General features: G+C 59.5%; 1 protein-coding gene across 4 annotated transcripts in view; it reads left to right on the top strand.

Moving 5' to 3' along the window:
• Nek6 (NIMA related kinase 6) overlaps positions 1 to 18,389 on the top strand; it is a 73,949-nt gene that overhangs the window by 38,850 nt on the left and 16,710 nt on the right. For all 4 annotated transcript variants that reach the window (XM_027944492.2, XM_027944485.2, XM_027944475.2 and 1 more), the window contains exons 3-7: positions 8,130 to 8,270; positions 9,458 to 9,520; positions 10,241 to 10,351; positions 13,787 to 13,895; positions 14,286 to 14,393. In XM_027944492.2, coding sequence (XP_027800293.1) covers positions 8,130 to 8,270; positions 9,458 to 9,520; positions 10,241 to 10,351; positions 13,787 to 13,895; positions 14,286 to 14,393 — 532 coding nt within the window. The remainder of the gene's footprint in view (positions 1 to 8,129; positions 8,271 to 9,457; positions 9,521 to 10,240; positions 10,352 to 13,786; positions 13,896 to 14,285; positions 14,394 to 18,389) is intronic.

Here is an 18,389-nt window from a genome sequence, read left to right on the forward strand (position 1 = left end):
CTTGTCTGCAGCGCGTTGAGGAGTCTCAGGAATGCCGGGGTCCTGCAGGGGGCTTTGCCAGCGAGGCCATCACAGGAGGCTCGCGTTGCCTTATAGTGCCACCCCAGGACGCAGCTGTGAGTGACAGACCTGGGTCTGCTTGTCGGAGGAACACACAGCCTCACAGGAGAAAAGACACCAAGCAGAAGAAACCCAGCAAGGCACCTGATCCAAACCAGGGTGTCAAAGAAGTTCTTCAAGAAGTGGCAGGCTGGGCTGGGGATGTGGCTCAGCGGTAGAGCTCTTGCCTAGCACATGAGAGGCCCTGGGTTTGAATCTCAGCACCACATAAAAATAAATAAATAAAGATATTGTGTCTGACTAAAGAATAAATTAAAAAAAGAAGTGGCAGGCTTGGGTCTAGAGGGCACAGCAAGCTTGTCTGGGCAGGTTGACTAGGGACTAGATCAGAGGCATCCCCTGGGCATGATGACAGGTTCTTCTCCAGGGGTTAGCTATTTGTCCCAAGGCTCTAAGAACTTAATCAGGGGAGACTCAGATGCGGTCATATTCCTGAGCCACGGCAGCTTGTCACAGCTTCTGACTTCCTAGTTCCTGCTGGAGAGCTACAGCATCACCGCGTACCGTTGCACAGATTACACACTGCACAAAGCTACCTGGCCAAGCAGGCAGGCGGGTCTGAAGTCCTTCCCCTGCACTTGTCCTCTCACCAAGCCAAGGTCCGTGGTGCAGGGCTGCATTAGCCTAAGAGAAGGGGTGTTGCTGCAAATTCCCATGCATGTGACACGAGCTAGGGACGCTGCGTGTGCATGTACACACACACGCATGCTGAGGGTCCATAGACATCTACGCAAATTGTACTCTCCATGCCCGCTACTGACTGGGCTGCAGGGGCCCATTTCCTAGGTAGAATTTGGGGAGGGAGCTCCCTGGAAGCTGGGAAGCCTTGGGACGCTGCCTGTGCAGGGTCCACCAGAGCTTGGTGCTGAGGGCTGGGGGCGCTGGGGCCTGCTTGGTGATGTAGCGATTTGTCATACTAAGTCACTCACTAACAATTGAGTCCCCCTTGATTAATCTCCCAGAATCAGCCAGTTGCATTTCGAGCAATTAGGGTTAATTACAGCCTCATTTGGCAGAGGAGAGAGCCCTGTAATTATTCCTCGCACGAGGCGAGGAGGCGGTGGCCACGGTGGTGGCGGTGTCCTCAGCATCTCCTCGCACATGCTGGAGTGGGTAATGACATAGTTAAGTGTAATTAGATACGATCACTCAGCGGTGGCTGCGCTGGGCAGCGGCTGTCCGCCAGGATGCCCCCAGTCCCACCAGCATCTGGCCGGGTTTGCAGAGTCAGGCGCACGGTCGTGCGTGCTATGCCAGCTCCGGCTTGGGGCAGGCACTGGGGACAGTCCGGCTCTTCCTGCCACTTCCTCATGAAGCACTGGTGTTCAGCCCTGTCTGGGAGACAGCACAGCCGAATCTCTCCTGTCCAAGGACATGGGACAGCGGAGGCACTTGCCCCCGTGGCAGGAGGCATACTATCTCCCCACAACTGCCTCGGAGCAAGGACCAGGCTCCGTGTGCTCACTTGTGGGCTGGGCTGCCTTCCACTCCCAGCTCCGTCCCTCCCCAGCCAGGTGACGTTGAGTCAGTGTCCTTCCTGAACCTCAGTCTCCTCGTCTGTCAAGCGGGTGCAGCCTCTCTCACGAGACAGCTGTAAAGACTAAGTGAGGTAAGAGACTAGACATCCAGTGTGGCACCGATGTCCAGCGTGGCATCGACGTCCAGCATGGCACCGACATCCAGCGTGGCACAGACGCGGTGTGGGAACACTAGCCAGGAAATAAGTCATGGATCCTAATTTTTTGAGAGCTCACTAGAGCCTTCATGCTCCACCTTTGCAGAAAGACCACAATCTGTGAACGCTCCAGCTGTGGTCTTGATTCACCTTCGAGGCCCAGGGCTAGTGGCTGTCCATTTCACGCAGCTTTCCAGCTTCGAGAGCCATTAGCACATGAAAGTGTGTTTGTGGGATGTGGCCGAGGTGTCAGTGCAGGCCACATACACGGGGAAGCTGGACACCTTGGAGCGTCTAACGGGTAGATGCGTGGAGCAGAGAAGGGGATGAAAATGCCCTGTGTGTGCGCAGATGTTGTCAGGAGTGAAACGCTGGGTTGGCCGACCCTCGGGGAAGCACATGAGCTTCCAAGCAGGGCAGAGGTGTTCTTGCCGGAGACGTCCCTGCTAATGCGTCTTCCACCTGGGAGCCTTAGAAACCTGTGTGAGACGGGCCAAGCTCAGTTCTATTTGGAGCAGGGAGTGTGCAGAACTTTGCCAGGTGGTGGGTAGTGGTCAGTAGGTGTGCCCCGCACAGACTGAAATCTGCAAGAAAATCCTCCCAAAGAAACCATGGTGCTTGGATCACATTTAATGGCCAAATATTAACAGGCATTAAGATTTGAGAGTGTTTGCTAACGGTTGTAGATTCAGCAAAGTGTTTGTTTCCTGGGCCTTCCTGGTGCCTGGAGCATTGTCACGACTGCCATCAAGGGACTCTCGGTCTACTGGGGTCCCTACGTGTAAATAAAGTCAGCGTGCAGAGGTGGAAGGATGGACGGACGCAGAGGAGCCCAGAGAAGGGGGCGGCTGTATCTGCCAGTGGATAATCAGAGTTTGGGGCTGAACAGGGAGAAGAGAATATTCCAGAAGAGGTGCCTGGCCTTAGATAAGGCGTTTACATGCCTGTGCTAAGTTGGAAGAACGGGTGGCATTCGTGGAAGATCTCAGATCTGTGCTACACCACGTGAAATTGAGTCTGTATGAGTGAGGAGCCCACTGGGACTTAGAAGATCCATGGTGACCAGGCCTGGGGCTGCAGGGGCTGAGCCTGGGGAGGGAGGATTCCAGAGATGTCCATGGGGAAATGCCAGCTGCACTTGGTGACCAGATGGAAGGAGAGCAGAGACAGGCTGCGCCAGCCTTCTGGTTGGGTGCTGGGTGGCTCTGTGGTCTCTCCCCTCAGCTCTGGGCTGGGCAGTGTTCGAAGCAGGTTCTAGATTTCATCCACGGGTGTGGGCTCAGGCTTCTTTGAGGTGGGTTAATAAGGATCGCCCTGGGGGAGCAACCGTAATCACTTTAGGTGACCCGAGGTCTGTCATTAGCAGTCCGTGCTGTGGACATCACTGTTTCCATGAGCCGATGGCCTGTGGGGCTCTGTGCAAGCTCCCAGGTTGGGACACGGTGGTGACACCCATCTCATTCAGTCCTCCTGCCGACTCAGAGAAGCAGGTCCCACTCAGTGCTTCATTTGTAGGGAAAGAAACTGAAATGTGACAGAGTCAGAATGCAGCCTGGTCTCTGTGGCCCCAGAGGGTGTCTTCAGGCCACCAGGTCTGAGAGTGAAGATCGGCCTCTGCTTTGAATTAGCCAGATGGCGAGGCGCTGAGCGGGGCTGGCCTCGAGGGCTCCAAGGATGTGGTCTCTATAACTCAGGCCCTTCCCTGGGCAGCGCGGGTTTCAAACATTCCCTGTATACACATGGACCCAGCCCATCAGAAGTTCCCCTGGACGCGGTGTCAGATGCCTTTAAAGGTGAAATTCGTTTACAGGAAATGTCAGTCTGATGAAGTGTGCTTTTTAAAATCATAGGAACAGTTGCCTTAAAGTTAATGGTGCATTGCAAATATCAAGGAAAAGAGGCCCATCCAGTGTAAAGATGATTAAGATTCAGGTCAGAAGTCTGACTTAGTCAGGCTAAATTTTTTAATGAGATTTCAGAAAATTAATTGGGCGGATGCATTTTTATTCTTTTAACATGTAATTTTATGCTCCTATTTTTTTTTAAAAAAAGGATTTGTCGATGGCTAAGGCTTATTGTGGTTCAAACATTTTAAACTCAAATTAGCAAAGGGTGGGGGGTGTTTGTGGCCTAATTTGATGTGATTTGAAGAAGAGCTTTTCAGAGCTCTCGGGAGTGGGGCAGCCTGTGCTGGTTGGAGACACCCCACCCTCCGGTCTCCATTTAAGCCCCACTCGGCCAGAGGAAGCTGGTGGTGTTTCTAGGGAAGGTGCCTTTGGGACTAGAGGTGACTCAGGGGTCTCAGTGTCCCCCTGGCTCCTGTCTGCCAGGTCCTCCTGCTGTCCAAGGTCATTGCTCCCTGAGGCTTCTCCGTCTCCCCCGCCTCAGAAGCAGCTTAGGCCTCCTCCCTGGGTCCACTGCCAGATGCTGCAGGCTTGGCACCCCTGTGTCCCCCTCCTGGCACCGTGACCCCATTTTTTCTACCTTTGCAGGAGAACTTGAGTGGCATGACACCCTGGTGCAGGGACACGGGAGGCAGAAACAGCCTCCTGGGGTGTTGTCCCACAAGTAGCCCGCAGCCCAGCCCCAGGTGGGAGGCCCAGGGCAGCTGTTTAGCAAGGCCACTTGGCAAACAGTTCTGGGCAAGAGGCCACGAAGTCACAAGGCTGCATCCCTCACCTGCAAGTCCTGAGGTTGCTACAAGCCGAGTCAGCAGACCTCCATGGGGTGGGGACAAGGATGGAGATGAGAGCCACAGCCAAGAACCCACAGAGCTGCCCACGGGACCCCACTCAGTTCACCCCCAGCCCCTGGGAAGCCTTCGCCCCTCCACAGACACAGCACCAGAAGCAGGAACAATCGCAATGGTCACAAAGGTTCATATGCCACCCTCTCTAGGTGCCAGGCCCTTCACCCGTACTTCGTTTGCTAATGATGTAATATACTCTCAGTTATACAGATGAGGAAACTGAGACCCAGAAGCACTTGTCCTCAGCCCAGAGGTGGCAGAGCCAGGGTTTGAAGCCATGGCTCCAGGGCCCAGCATCGGACTCACCTGACGGAGCCACAGTGGTGGCTGCTCCCTGCCAGCATGTGCCAGGGCAGGGGATGTTTTTGTTTGTTTGTGAGACGGTCTCTAGGGGGGCATTCTCTATCCACAGGAGCCCGGACAGGGGATAGTAAGCAACAGGTGACCTTTTTCTGAAGGTGATGAGGTGCTCGGTGTGCCCAGTGGGAGCTGCCCTGGGACCAGCCCCCGTCTGCCCTGTGGGGAGAGCCCCACAGACTCACTGCCACCTCATCGCCTGGAGTCCTCCGAGAACCCAGGGGCAGCTGTCACATCCCTCTGAACAGATGACTAGTCCAGGGTCACTCGAGTGCCAGGACAGGGGTGGGACTTGCTGGGAGCTTCACAGGAGGGGAGAAAGGCCTTGGAGGGGACAACAGAGAGAGGCTGGCCTCGTGGACGAGGACAGCTCGCCCATTCTTTTCTTAGAGTTAAATCAGAGTCAGGGCTCCGCCGGCCTAGGTAGCTCACCTGGGAGCCCTGTGTCCTGAGATGCCCCTCACCTGGGCAGAAGCCATCTGGGGACAGGCCTCTATTCCAACCCTCTGTGGGCAGCATTGGCCCCCAGAGCTGGCTGGACTGTGCCCTGAGTGCACGGTGGGCCTGCCCGGGCTGTGCCATGAGTGTGTTCCTCTAATTGGGTCGCATGGGTTGTGACGGGAGGAGCAGATCTGGTCACATGTGCAGACATGCAGCCAGGTCTCCCCAGGCCAGCAGTCACCCACTTCCATTTGGAGCCTTCAGACTGCTGGAAACTGGACAGAGTGGCTTCTCGGCCTGGGCAGAGTGCTGGGGAGCCCAGCCAGCGCCCACTCGTCACAGTGAGAAGCCCACCCTTCCCCCAGAGCAAGGGCCCTCGGAGACCACTGCTAACCCATTGTACTGGGGGAAACTGAGGCCAAGAGAGGAGGGACCACCCTGTGTGGCCCAGTAGCACAGCTGGCTCTTGGTCAAACAGGAGTGGGTCCCAGCTCCACAGACGAGCTCTGCAGCCCAGCCTCTGACTCCCTCCTTGTTTATAACGGGTCAGCCATCCGCCCGCCTGCAGGCTGTTGGGCCGGAGAAGCTCGGTAGCTGCAGGGACTGCCACCGGGCACCCAAGTGCTCCGGGCATTGGCATCGCATAAAGACGGATGGGTCTCCCAAGTTCCAAGAGCCGCTGTGGCTGTTTCTGAGAGTGTGATCCAGCTGTGGTCCTGAAGGTGACAGTGCCTGGTCACAGGGTCCCGCTGTTGTGCCCCGCTGTTCTGAGCATATTCCCTAGTGTCATTCAGCATACATGCGTCAGAGCACTCAGTGTTGGCACAGGGGACACTGAGGGGACTGAGACAGAGGCCCCTGCTGGGGAAGCCTGTGGTCAAGGCATAGGAAGGGCTCAGGTGACTGAGGGAAGCCTGGCGGGGCAGCCGGCAGCTGGCCTGGCTGGTTGCAGGGTCTTGGAGGAAAAGCTGGGGTGTCTGAGTAGAGAGTCTGCCCTGTCAGCAGGAGGCACGGTCCTCAGTCCAGGGTCAGATCTGCAGCAGCCACTGCTTCGTTTCCTGAGGTGGCCACCGCAGTGAGGCCCCAGAAGGTCCATCTGAGGAGCCAGTGCAGTGGCAACTAGGGTCTGAGTAGCCGGCGTGATGGCACATGGGCGCGGTACCTGGCAGGCCTGAGCGTTCTGTGACGCCTGCCTCTGAGGTGGCACACGGGTGCCGACGAGGCTCAGGGTCAGACTTCTGCACGGGGTGGGTGGAATCATCATCTTCCTCCCGCACGGGTCTCCAGGCAGGGACGTCCCCAAACTACCCATCATGAGAGGTAATTACGCCCCAAGACTTCAAAGTCAAGGTCATCCAGCTTTTATGTTGCTGGGAAAAGGAGCGTGTGACTGTGGGCAGCCGCGGGCTTTCATCTTTCACAACCGGCAGGAGCATGTCCGCGGAGCTTCCTTGGCACCAGCCCCACCACGCAGCTGAGCAGAAGGCTTGGAGCAGGACTAGGAGCCGCCCAGGGCTTGGGCTGCGGCCACCCTGCGCTGGCCTGTCAGTGACCATAACAGCGGCCACTGAACACCTCTGGTGCCAGGCTTGTGAGGAACACCAAGCCTGGCTACCTCACGTGATCTTCTCAAATGGATGCTTCTCCTGTCTCCATTGGCAGACAGGGAAGTCAAGGTCCAGAGGGGCTGGACAGCTGCCCAAGGCCTCCTTCCAGCAGGCGGCTGGACCAGGACTGAGGCCAGCTCATCTGGCCCCACAGCCGTGCACCAAGCCCATACCCACTGTCGGTCACACCAAACTGGTTACTTTAAGTATTTTTATTCTGGGTGATACTGAGACCCAGTCCTTGTCCCATGTCACCACTCAGCTGGGGAGGTGGTCCCCAGTGTCAGTGACCTCCTTCCCCACAGCAGGACTATTGGAGGAGAGAGTGAGGCTCTGTCTAAAACCACCAGGGAAGGCCATGTAGAGCTGTGTGACGTGGGCAGGGCTGTCCCTCTGCACCCCCGGGTTCCTCATAGGTCAAGTGTAGACATACAGGGGCCACCTCACTTGGGGGTGTGGGGCTGATCAGGGGTGTGGCATTGCCTCCCCACCTGGGCCCGGCATTGGGCCCCCTCTGCCTTCCCATGGGGGTATCTGCACACATACCGTGGAGGGGCAGCTGGCCACAGTGGCCTCTGCTGGCAGCTTCGTCCTTGGGCAGGCGCTATAGCTCAGTCAGAGGTTTCAGTGCTGGCCCTACAGTCACCATGAAGTCTCTGGTTTGGGTCACCATAAGGGGAGCTCAGAATGTAGGGCTGTGGGCTTGAAGCTCAGTGGGACTCTGAGCTGGGGGTGGCTCCCCCCAGGGAGGGCCTTGCTGTTTCTGGTGCTGATTGCAGGGTCTGGGGCTGATGGGACAGAGCGAGCCGGAGCCGTGTCCTGCACCCATCACGCATGCCCTGCTCGCTGGGCCTGACCTGCGTATCAGAGAGTCAAGGATGATCAGGGTGGCTAAGGACCCCGGGACCAAAGAGCCAGGCTTCTGGGGTCAGTTTTCAATATGAAGGATGCTGACCCGTGGTGGGGGCAGGGGGCTCCACGTCTCACGTGCCTCGGGCTGTTGGGCACAGCTCTGGGGACCAGGGTGAAGAGTCCCATGCCTGGGGGCTCCTTGGAGGCTCTGATGGTGGCGTTGGCAAACAGAGCCTCCTTCACCTTCGGGAGGTGCTGTTGGGGGTACTGGGGACCCAGAGAACCCACTCCAGTCTGTCTGTTCACCCCACCTTCTGTTCCCCTGCAGAGACACCCCAGCACCCTGTCTTTTCGCTGCTCGCTGGCGGACTTCCAGATCGAGAAGAAGATAGGCCGAGGACAGTTCAGCGAGGTCTATAAGGCCACCTGCCTGCTGGACAGGAAGACTGTGGCTCTGAAGAAAGTGCAGGTGAGCCGCAGCCCTGGGGTGGGCTGTGCACCTTGACACTGCCGCCTGGCCGGGGCGCCCCCCGCCCCTCTGTGGACACAGAAGTCAGTGTCCAGCCACCCAGCCACTGGGAGAGCCAGGGGGCTCATGGAGGGATGCTCACTGTGAACCATAAAGGACAAGAAAAAACGAGCATGCATTGAGTCCCTGCTGTATACTGAGTCATGCTCAGAATGCATGAACCTTGCATAACCTGTGCGTGGAGTGACTGTTTCATTTTTCACTTGAGGAAAACAGTGCAGACAAAGTGGCTCCCCAGGCCACAGGCAGTTCGGGGGAGCAGAGATCTGGCCTGCACGTGACTGGCCCCATGCCTGAGCTTGTTCCATGGTTTTGGGCTCCAAGGGTCCTTCCTGCCCTCTGCGTCCCTTCTAAATGGAGGAAAGGTGTCCCCTGGCGAAGCCAGGCCCGGTGCACACTGGCAGTGAGCTCCAGTGAATCCTGTGGAGCTTCCCGGGCGCCACTGTTTGCTCATTGGTCCTTAAAGAGCGAGGCGAGCAGCCTGCGCCTCCTCTGTCCAGGAGGGAGAGGGCAGCTCAGACCACCAGTCCCAGGAGGGGGACAGGGGGACGACTTAATGGTGTCCTATAGACCTGTGACCCTTGTGTGCCTCAGGACACTGGGGGGCAGCGGCTCCTGTGTCCGAGAGGGCCTGTTTGGGGGCCTTCCCAGAGGCTCGCCTGGGCTGTCAGCCTCTCCGGTGCCGTGGTGAGGGCCACATCGGGGCTGCTGCGGTCTGCGCCTCTGATCCCCAGAGGCGCCGGGAGGACCCTGCTGAGTGAGCTCAAGGGGGACTGGGGACTCGGGGACACAGTGACCCACACCACACAGGCCGGGCTGTTAGCCCCATAAGCAGAGGGAGAAACAGAGGCTCTGAGCACATGCCACTCACCAGTGTGTGGCCACAGCAATTCGCTGGTCCCGGGGCTTCAGTCCCTTCCTCTGAGAGTTGGGTACAGTGACTCCATCACAGGAGTGGTCCTGGGATTAGGGGTGACACCATTAGTGCAGCACCGGGCTGTGGGTGCTCAGTCAGAGGGAGCTCTTGCTCTTAGGGGCCCCTTGGCAAGGAGGTGGGAGAGCTGGGACCTGAATGCCGGCTGTGACTCCCGGGCTCGGGTCTAACCGGCTCTTTCCCTCCTGTCAAGATCTTTGAGATGATGGACGCCAAGGCCAGACAGGACTGCGTCAAGGAGATCGGCCTCCTGAAGGTGAGTGTTCTGGGCCAGGCAGGAGTCCTTGTTGGCGGGCTGGACGGTTGCACTGAAAGACAGCGTGGCTCTGCTGTGTCGGCCCAGGTCCCCCAGTCTAGATTCTGGGGACCGTCAGCTCGCAGCATAGATACACGTCCCTCTCAGCCTTTTAGAAGCTGCTCTCGGGGGCTCTGGCTGGGCTGGTGTGTGGACAGGGCTGGGCACGTCATGGAGGGGTTGGGGTCCCGCTGCTCCCACCTCCTGGACTCAGTCACCAGGGGCTCCGCTCTGCTCCAGCCCCTGGGGTGCATCCTGCATGGGCTCCCCCGACCACCTCAGCCAGCACGGGCTCTGGTGTGGGAGCCAGGGGCTGGGTCTGCGCACTGAGGGAATCAGTCAGGTGATGGGGACAAATATTCAGGAGTGCCCCCTGCCACTTGCCACCTGCCCCCTCAGCTCTCCACCAGTGCTGTGGGGACTTCCAGGTTCTTAGCCCACTCCCCTTCCCAGCCCTCCTCAAAACACGCCCATCTTACAGGTGAGGAAACTGAGACTCAGGGACACAAACGGCTTTCCCAGCGTCACCCAGGTCTGCCAACTCCCACGTGCAGACCTTTCCCCGGGCGCCCCCTCTCCAGTAGGTGCTGGGCGCTCGTCCTCCTGAGCCCGCAGGGCAGGCGTTGGGCTGGGCCGTCCGTCACGGATGCCAACTCGCTCGCTCTCTCTCTCCTGCCGCAGCAACTGAACCATCCGAACATCATCAAATATCTGGACTCATTCATCGAGGACAACGAGCTGAACATCGTGCTGGAGCTGGCTGACGCCGGGGACCTCTCACAGATGATCAAGGTCAGGGTGCCAGGGAGCGTGTTCGGGGGCTGTCCAGACCTGGGCCCCAGGTCAGCAGCCTCTTGGCCCCCAGTCCTCACTGCCCTGGCCTCAGCCCTGGCCTGGTGGGGTCTGCAGGATCCATCCCCAGCCACCGTGGGCAGCTGAGAACCATGTCCCTCGACAGCCCCCAGCAGGTACCAACAAAGGCAGAGGCCATGCTTGGGCAGGGGGTGCCTGGCGAGGGCTCCTCTGTCCACCCACACTGCCCCAGCCTATCCAGGGCACGGGGGGCCACGGCCACTCTTCCTCACAAAAGGAGCAGGGACAGCACCCTGTAGATCAGACCCCATCTCACAGGTTCTGGGAAGGTGCCCTGGGGGGGGGTCCCATTGCCTCGTTTTATAGGAGGGGAAATCTGAGCCCAGAGAGGTTAGAGGCTTGCCTGAGATGCCAGCAGTGGGCACAGGGCGTGCTGGGCCCGCTCTGTTTTCCTGACCTGGGACTATTCAGTAGACACTGTCCCCAAGACAATCCCTCCAGAGCTGGGGGGACACTCTTCATTTCTATGTGGTGGCCAATGTCTGGGGCCTTCGGGACTGAGGACTGGCCACGTGACACAGGGAGCCTCAGGCCAGACCTCGCCCTGGCGAGCCTCCCCTGCCCCCACTGCCCAAGTCACCTGGGAGCCTGGCATCAGGGACACTGCAGCTCCACTGATGGAGGGCTCTGGCCATCAGCCACAGCTGTGCCTCGCTGGCTCACGCACCCCGAGTCCACGCTCAAAGAGGTTTAGCCTCACAGCCTCTGGGTGCAGGAGCCTTTGCCCGCAGCGGCCCCTGGCTCCCCGCCAAGGCCCTCACTTCCTGCCGGCCTGGACATTTCCCTTCAGCCCTGACGTGGGCACCCATCCCATCGCTGCCTCCCTGAGCCCACACCCCCCACCCCTTTCCTACTTGGAAAGGCGGGAGACGTGGGTTCTCTGCCTTCCCAGCAGGCACCGGGGCTGAGCCCTGCTCGCACTCACTCCTCTGAAATTCGGCCCCTAGGAATAGGCGTCACTGGGAAGCAGCGTCACTTGAGCTGTTATCACCGGCTTTTATATTTTCCTTGACATGTTAATGCATTTGCAGGGACATTAATCTCCGCTGGGTCCCCGGTGGGAGCAGATGTGCTCTACCGCATGTCACCCCCACCTCATCGCTTCTGCCCCTGTCCTTCTCCCCGACGGACGCTCGACTCCCACCGTGGGTCGGCCCCATGCTGACCACTTGCCCTGGCTCTGCTCTCAGGGAGCCCAAACCCTGACAGGAAAGCCTGTGCACGTCAGGGAAGGCTTCCTGGACGAGGGGACCCCCAGCGGCAGAAACAGCTGTGCACTTTGGTCCTCTGAGGGCACCAGATGAGGTGGGGACCGAGGGGTCACGCAGGGCCTCTTGGCCCAGGCTCAAGATTCAGGACCATGCCCTGAGGTCTGCAGGACTGCCCGAGACTCACGGCAGTGAGCAAACGTGGTCCGCCCCGTGTGTGAGAAGGACAGGACGCAGGGCCATGGGAGGGCCAGGGCAGGACGCAGTAGCAGAACAAGTCCAGGTCGCACCCTGCGGCCCGGCCCCCTCGAAGCCTCAATCCACGCAGAGGGGCTGTGGGCAGGCAGGGGTTGGGGTGCCGCCATGCTGATCCCTCCCTTCCCGGGCCTCAGTGTCACCCAAGCCCAGGGACCGTTTAGGAGAGGGCACTGTGGGAGCGGCAGGCAGGTGCCCACTCTTCCAGGCTGCAAGAGAGCAGGGGCAAGGAGGGATGGACAGCCTGCGCACCCGTGCCTCTTCCTGGCTCTCCCAGGCCCCCGGTTCAGGGTTCACATCAGTCACCAGCCCTGCAGGACGGGGTGAGGACGCGGGTGGGGGAGCCTCTGGGCATTCATCCCCTTCACTGGCCATCTCTCCTCCCACGTCCTCCACCCTGCCCACCCCTGCTCCCTCTGACAGCTGCGAGGGACTCACCTGAGAACTTGGTTTGGGGCAGCCCCCGACCAGGGGGAGAGACAGGGTGGGGCAGACCTGGCCCCTGGTCACACCTGAGACACACACAGGTGATCTTGGCGTTTTCTCATCTAACTTACTAGCCCAGTGCTGGGCGCAGGGAGGGAGCCACCTCCCCACCCTGCCCTCTCCAGCTCACTCTGGGTTTGGAGAACAGGGGCCTGGCCAGCTGGCCCGAGAGGTTGCTGGCCAGCAGGTCTTTGTCCCCGGGTCCTGCAGCCTGAGGACCAAGGAGGGCCTCCATAGGCATGGGGCAGGCATTATTTACGAGGGACAGCAAAGCTCAGACATGCCGCTGCCGCCCCAGAACCCACCAGAGACTCCGTGCCTTCCCACTAAATGTCAGGTGACGTTGAGAGGATGTGACATTTAGAAAATCACCACTCGGCTGTGCACATCTCCGCGTGAACACTGTAATGAGGATTCGGTAACTTCACGGTGTAAATATCCCAGCCCGACCACCCCCGAGCCCTGGGGTGGCCCTGGGGGGTTCTGCTGGAAGCCTGGGACAGTTCACCCACGAGGTCCCCCTCCTAGAGAGCCTCAAGGGACTTTGCTTTGAGGCCAGGAGCTTCCAGTTGTGACTGTCCCCCTTCTGGAGGCCCCAGCTCCAGTGCTGCAGCTGGTTACCTCTGGGCACATTCCTCAACCTCTCTGAGCTAGTGCCTGCTCAGTTTCCTGGAGTGGGCGGGGACCTGGGGCTTTCTAGGCAGGAAATCTGGGGCTACGCTGTGACCTGGGCCCTCGTGAAAGGCCACCGTCCTCCCTGCTTTGGTCCTCTCTTCCACCCATAGCCCTTCCCTGGGTGGGGCAGAGATCCTAGGTCAGCTACTGGCTTCTCTGCACCAGAGCAGCTGCCCGACAAATGGGCACAGCGTTGCCTCTGGCAGCTTGGTAAAAACATGGCTGCCCTGAAGGGGAAAGCCCAGGAGGAAGACCGCCGCTCAGACACCTGGAGCAGGAGCCTTGGCCCCCGGCCGCAGCCCAGACCTGTTGATGTGGCCACTGCTCAGGAAGAGTCCCGCCTCATCCCTCCAGGCCTGCTTCCTGCCCCAGAGCAGCCGAGGGGTGGTGCTTGGTTGTTTTTTCTGGAGTGTTTAGTGGGGTTCTCCTGACAGAGGGGCTGTTGAGAATGTGGACCTGCTTCCTCGAGGTGGCCCACTGTCTTTAGCAACCTGGCTGCATCAGCTCTGGGGCTGGAGGAGGCAGGGCAGCTGCCCTCCTCGTGGGCTTGTCCACAGGCCTGCGAGGGCCGCTGTGGGGCACCTGGAGATGACCTTCCCCCAGCTCGCACTGGGCCAGGCCGCCCCCAGTGCCAACCTGGGCCCAGGCGGTTGTGGAGGTGGCCCTCCTGGTCCAGGCTCATGGTCTGCCTGGGAGCCTGCTCACTGGGCCTGCCCGTCTATCCCCACAGTACTTCAAGAAGCAGAAGCGGCTGATTCCTGAGAGGACGGTGTGGAAGTACTTCGTGCAGCTCTGCAGCGCCGTGGAGCACATGCACTCGCGACGGGTGATGCACCGAGGTGGGTCAGGCACCTGAGCCCCGCCCAGAGCTTCCCCGGGCTCCCCTTGCTCCTGGGAGCCCCACGAGGAGTCAGAACTCTTGGCATTGCCCACACAGGGCAGATGTGTCCAGCAGCTGCACACACATCTGCTCCGTGTCAGCAACCGCCTGCAGGGGACCTAAGTTCAGGGAAGGAGGGCCACCTGCACATGGTCTCCAGGCCAGTCTGCACCAGCACAGGTAGCCAGTTCCAGTGCGGCACCAGCTCTGCCCAGAGAAGGGAACTTTGATGTGGGCTTTGATGTCCTAGTAGGAGTTGGCCTTGCCCTCAGGGAGCCCATCACCTGCAAGGCCCTCCCCTGGCCACCCAGGCCACCTGTCACTCACCAACTCTCCTCTTTCCCTGCAGACATCAAGCCTGCCAACGTGTTCATCACGGCCACGGGCATCGTGAAGCTCGGCGACCTCGGCCTGGGCCGCTTCTTCAGCTCCGAGACCACCGCGGCCCACTCCCTAGGTGAGGCGCCCATCGGCCCTGCAGTCCCGGGGGGCCATGTCTTTAGCAACCTGGCTGCACCAGCTCTGGGGCTGGAGGAGGCCGGGGGCGTTCGGTGGATTAGTATAGGAAAATGCCTCTGGAAGCCCAGAGCTGACTCGTCCTTTCAGAACAGACCCCAAAGGAGTGAACAGGCCTGAGGAGCCGTGGGCCACTCTTGCCCCCTCCAGGGAAGGCCAGTGGAGCCCAGGCTGGGGGCAGGAGGTGTCAGTGGTCCTTGACCTTGCCCGCTCTCCCCCCTCTCCCCATGCACGCTCTTCCACCCACACTCCGTTCCCTGCACATTTGAATTGCTTCCATTTTTTTGGGTTGTTTTGAACAGGCAGTTGTGAAGCTGGGGGGAGCCAGCTGTCACCCAGGAGGTGGCCTTGCAGCTGCTGTGCAGGGTGAATGAGAGCTGTAGGGTGGGCAGAAGGAGCAGGCCAGCCTCCCGGTGGAGCTGAGCGGGCGCCTTGGTGTGGTAGGGACAGGGTCCTTGGGAGGCCACAGGCTGAGGTCGCAGGAAAGGGAGGCGAGGCCCTGAATGCAGGAGTTGCTGCAGGGAGAGACTCGACTGGGTGTGTCAGTCCCTGTGCTTGTGTGTGATGGGCCTGAGGCTTGGGTGACGACAGTGGGGAGGTGCTGACTTACAGAACAGGGAGGAGCACAGCCCCCATAGAGCATGGAAATGGGGCCACCACAGAGGCCGTGGGATGGGCAGGGCCTCCTGCTTCCCCAGAGCCAGTTCCCGGCACCCACTGTGCTGCCCAGCCCCCGGCCAACATACCCTGGGTGACAGAAGGGAGCTAGACCCGCGCACAGGCGGCCGCCTCCCTGGAGCGGCAGTGGGCACTCCACGCACTGCACGGCTCAGACCCAGGCATCTCCCGTCCCCTGACACCTGGGGGCCTGTGGCCAGCTGAGTGTGCCAGTAGCATCTTCTGGTGACAGGACAGGTGCTTTCGGGAAGAGGCTTTTCTATGGAAACTGTCACTGTTCATTCAGGTCCTGAGGGCTTAGAGACTCCACGTCTGGCACACACTTAGGAGAAATGTACAGGCTGCTTCTGGGAGTGAGGTGGGGGAGTTTCCCTGTCCATCCTGGGGGCACCTGGCCTGGCCACTTCCTTTGACTCCAAAAGAAAGGATTTGCAAGGACGTCCCCAGGGAGATTAGGATGCGCCTTCATCTCTGCAACAGGCTTGGGCTCTGTGGCACCCTTCCTTTCCACAGATGAGGGGTCCCTAGTCCAGGAAGCTGGAGTGATTTTATTTTCATGCCAGGACTCGAATGAGGGCCTTTCCTGCCAGAACCCATGCTTTCTCCCAAAGGCCAGGGCTGGGGCCACAGAAGACAACCTGGAGTCTCCACCAGGGACCCCGGCCACTGGCTCTCCACTGCCAGAAGGACTCCCTGTCTTTCCAGGTCCTCTCAGACACCTCTCTGGTGAAAAACAAGGTGTTCCTGTCAGTTTGGGGCTGTTGGCCGAGCTGGGTTGGTTGTTCACCTCATGATGGAATCAGCCTCTGCCCTAGTTGACAGGTGCTCTACCACTGAGCCGCACTGCCAGTCGCCCCATCTGGCGTCAGAGCTTCAGAAGGGCCAGAGCACGCTAGGAAACTGTCATAGAAGAGTGAAGGTCCCTGCCTCCTGGGCCCATCAGTCAGGCCTGAGCCTTTCTCTGTCCCACTGCAGAAGAGATGGCGGCACTCGTCAGAGCTGGTTAGGATCGCATCATTAGGGACGGGCAGAGATACCGTCTCTTCCGACAGCGTGATCTTGATCCACTCGGACTGGTGCACTTATTATATTAATGAGAAGGAATTGGAACTTGGGAAAAGGCCGCCCCCCTGAGCCAGGCTCTTCCTGATGCCTCTGAGCAGCGACCAGGACATGTGATGGGTGGAAGGAGCTTTCACAGGCCCGTCCCCGCTCCGGGCTGTGCACCCAGCATGCGGGACACACCACTGAGCTGAGGCTTGCGTGGGGGATCGGCCAGGCCCTGCTTGCTGGATAAGCACCCAGAACCCAGGACTCTGCATCCCCAGGCTCTGTGAAGGGGACAGCATGAGCCAAAGCACAGGACCCAAAATCTCCACAGCAAGGTTCTGCAGAGAGCTAAGTCTGACACACATTTGGGCAAGAGATGGAGCTAATAGGCATGTATCAAGACTCAGGAAGGACACAGAGGCAGGGGCTCCTTCACATCCCGTGTGTGGGTACGACTTATGAATCCACCGGGTCTGATGTGTACCTACTATGTGAGGATGCTGTGGTGGCGGCCACTTTGTCCTGGCACCACCTCGTCTCCCAGGTCTGCTGACCCAGGACCTGGGCTTATGCAAATCCGATCTCCTCCGCCTCCCCCGCCCCTCGCTGCCGCTGTATTTGCTAACATGAGGCTGGCATGAAAGGGTATTAGTCAGTGCCATGGTCGGGCTGACAGGTGCGGTACCCAGCGGTGGCAGAGCGGCTGCCTCAGTGTCAGGAATAGGAGCCGTAATTAGAGCGCGGAACAGAATGAGCGTCAGACGAATTACCAGGCAGCAGATCATATTTGTCAGGAAGGATTGCATACATAAAAATTAAGTGACAGTACACGCCGGCGTAATGAAAGAAAAATGAAAGATTTGCCTATACACCACTCACAAGCTACAAGCAAGTGTCTCGCTCCAAGCAACGCAGCAGCTGCAAGACAACCAGGGGCTGCAGAGTGGCTCCCAGGCCCTGCTCGCCTGCAGCAGGGACAGGCGGCCGCGGGCTGGCACTGGGGGTGGGAAGGGTGGCTGGCTCGTGCCCAGGGCCTGGGTAGGGCACTGCATGGCCTCTCAGGCTGGGGAATAGACCCGCTGGGGGCAGCCCCCATTACGTACAAAAGACTCATGTTCCTTCCTGCTTCCCTGAGCTGGTGCAGGGGTCTGTGATTCTGCACTCTTCCCTTCATTGAAGGGACGCCATGTTGACAGAGGGACAGACATAGGCAGTCCCAGGTGGCCTGGTGAGAGGACAGGAGACCCCTCCTGAAAGCCTAGTGCACACAAGTGGATGCTGGCCAGGGACTCCAGCTGCACCAGGGTCTCCAGGGTCTCCAGGGTCTCCAGGGTCTGGACTGTCTCAGCCTCTCCAGAGCCACCCTTGGCTTCATTGTTCCAGCCTCTGAACTCGAAAGGGCAAGTCAGAGGAGGAAGAGGCTCAAAAGCCACTCTTAAAACATTTTGCTTTAAAAAAGGGAAAGAAAATCATCACAACCAGGCTGTTTATGGATGAGGAAACTGAGGCTGAGAGGCTCTGGGGCCCCGCCAGGGATCACCGCAGTCCTGTGGTCACATCCACAGTGCGGTGGGAGATGGGTTGGGCCATGGGTGCCCAGAGACAGGGTTGAGAGGATCCTAAGGTGCTTCTGGGGCAGAAGACACTGGGTGCTCCCAGGGCTTGATGTCACAGGAAGGAAGGAGCCAGAGCGTTGCGGGGGCCTGGGGGCTTGTCCTGAGCCCACGGGGAAGGATGGGGCTCCTCTCCTCATCACGGGCCAGTGCTGCCATGCGTGGGACCACGTGAGACCGTGCCATGCTGCGACCTGCCTGCACTGACTGGGGTCTGCCCGTCTGCACAGCCAGATGCCCCCCGTGACCCTGGGGTGAGACAGAAGCTGTGTGGTTCCAAGCCTGGCCTCCTCCTGCCCACAGCGCAGGACACCTGGGAACAATTCGTGCCAGTCCCTCTGACCCAGAAACCTTCCTCAGCGGGTAGTGCACCAGCCTGAGTTTCAGGTGGTTCTGGGGCCGAGGGCTGGGAGGCCAGGTGTGGCCATGTTGGATGAGCTGCTGCCAGGGAAGCTGAGGGGGCTTCAGGGGACGGAGTGAGGGATGGGTCTGAGCCTGGAGGCAGAGGCAGCCCCTCGACATGGACCCCCGAGGTCGCTGTGGCCCCTGCTCGGGGAAACCTGCAGCCTGGGACGAGGCTCATCACCACTTCTTTC

Source organism: Marmota flaviventris, chromosome 13 (assembly GCF_047511675.1).
Source record: "Marmota flaviventris isolate mMarFla1 chromosome 13, mMarFla1.hap1, whole genome shotgun sequence".
NCBI classification, from domain to species: domain Eukaryota; kingdom Metazoa; phylum Chordata; class Mammalia; order Rodentia; family Sciuridae; genus Marmota; species Marmota flaviventris.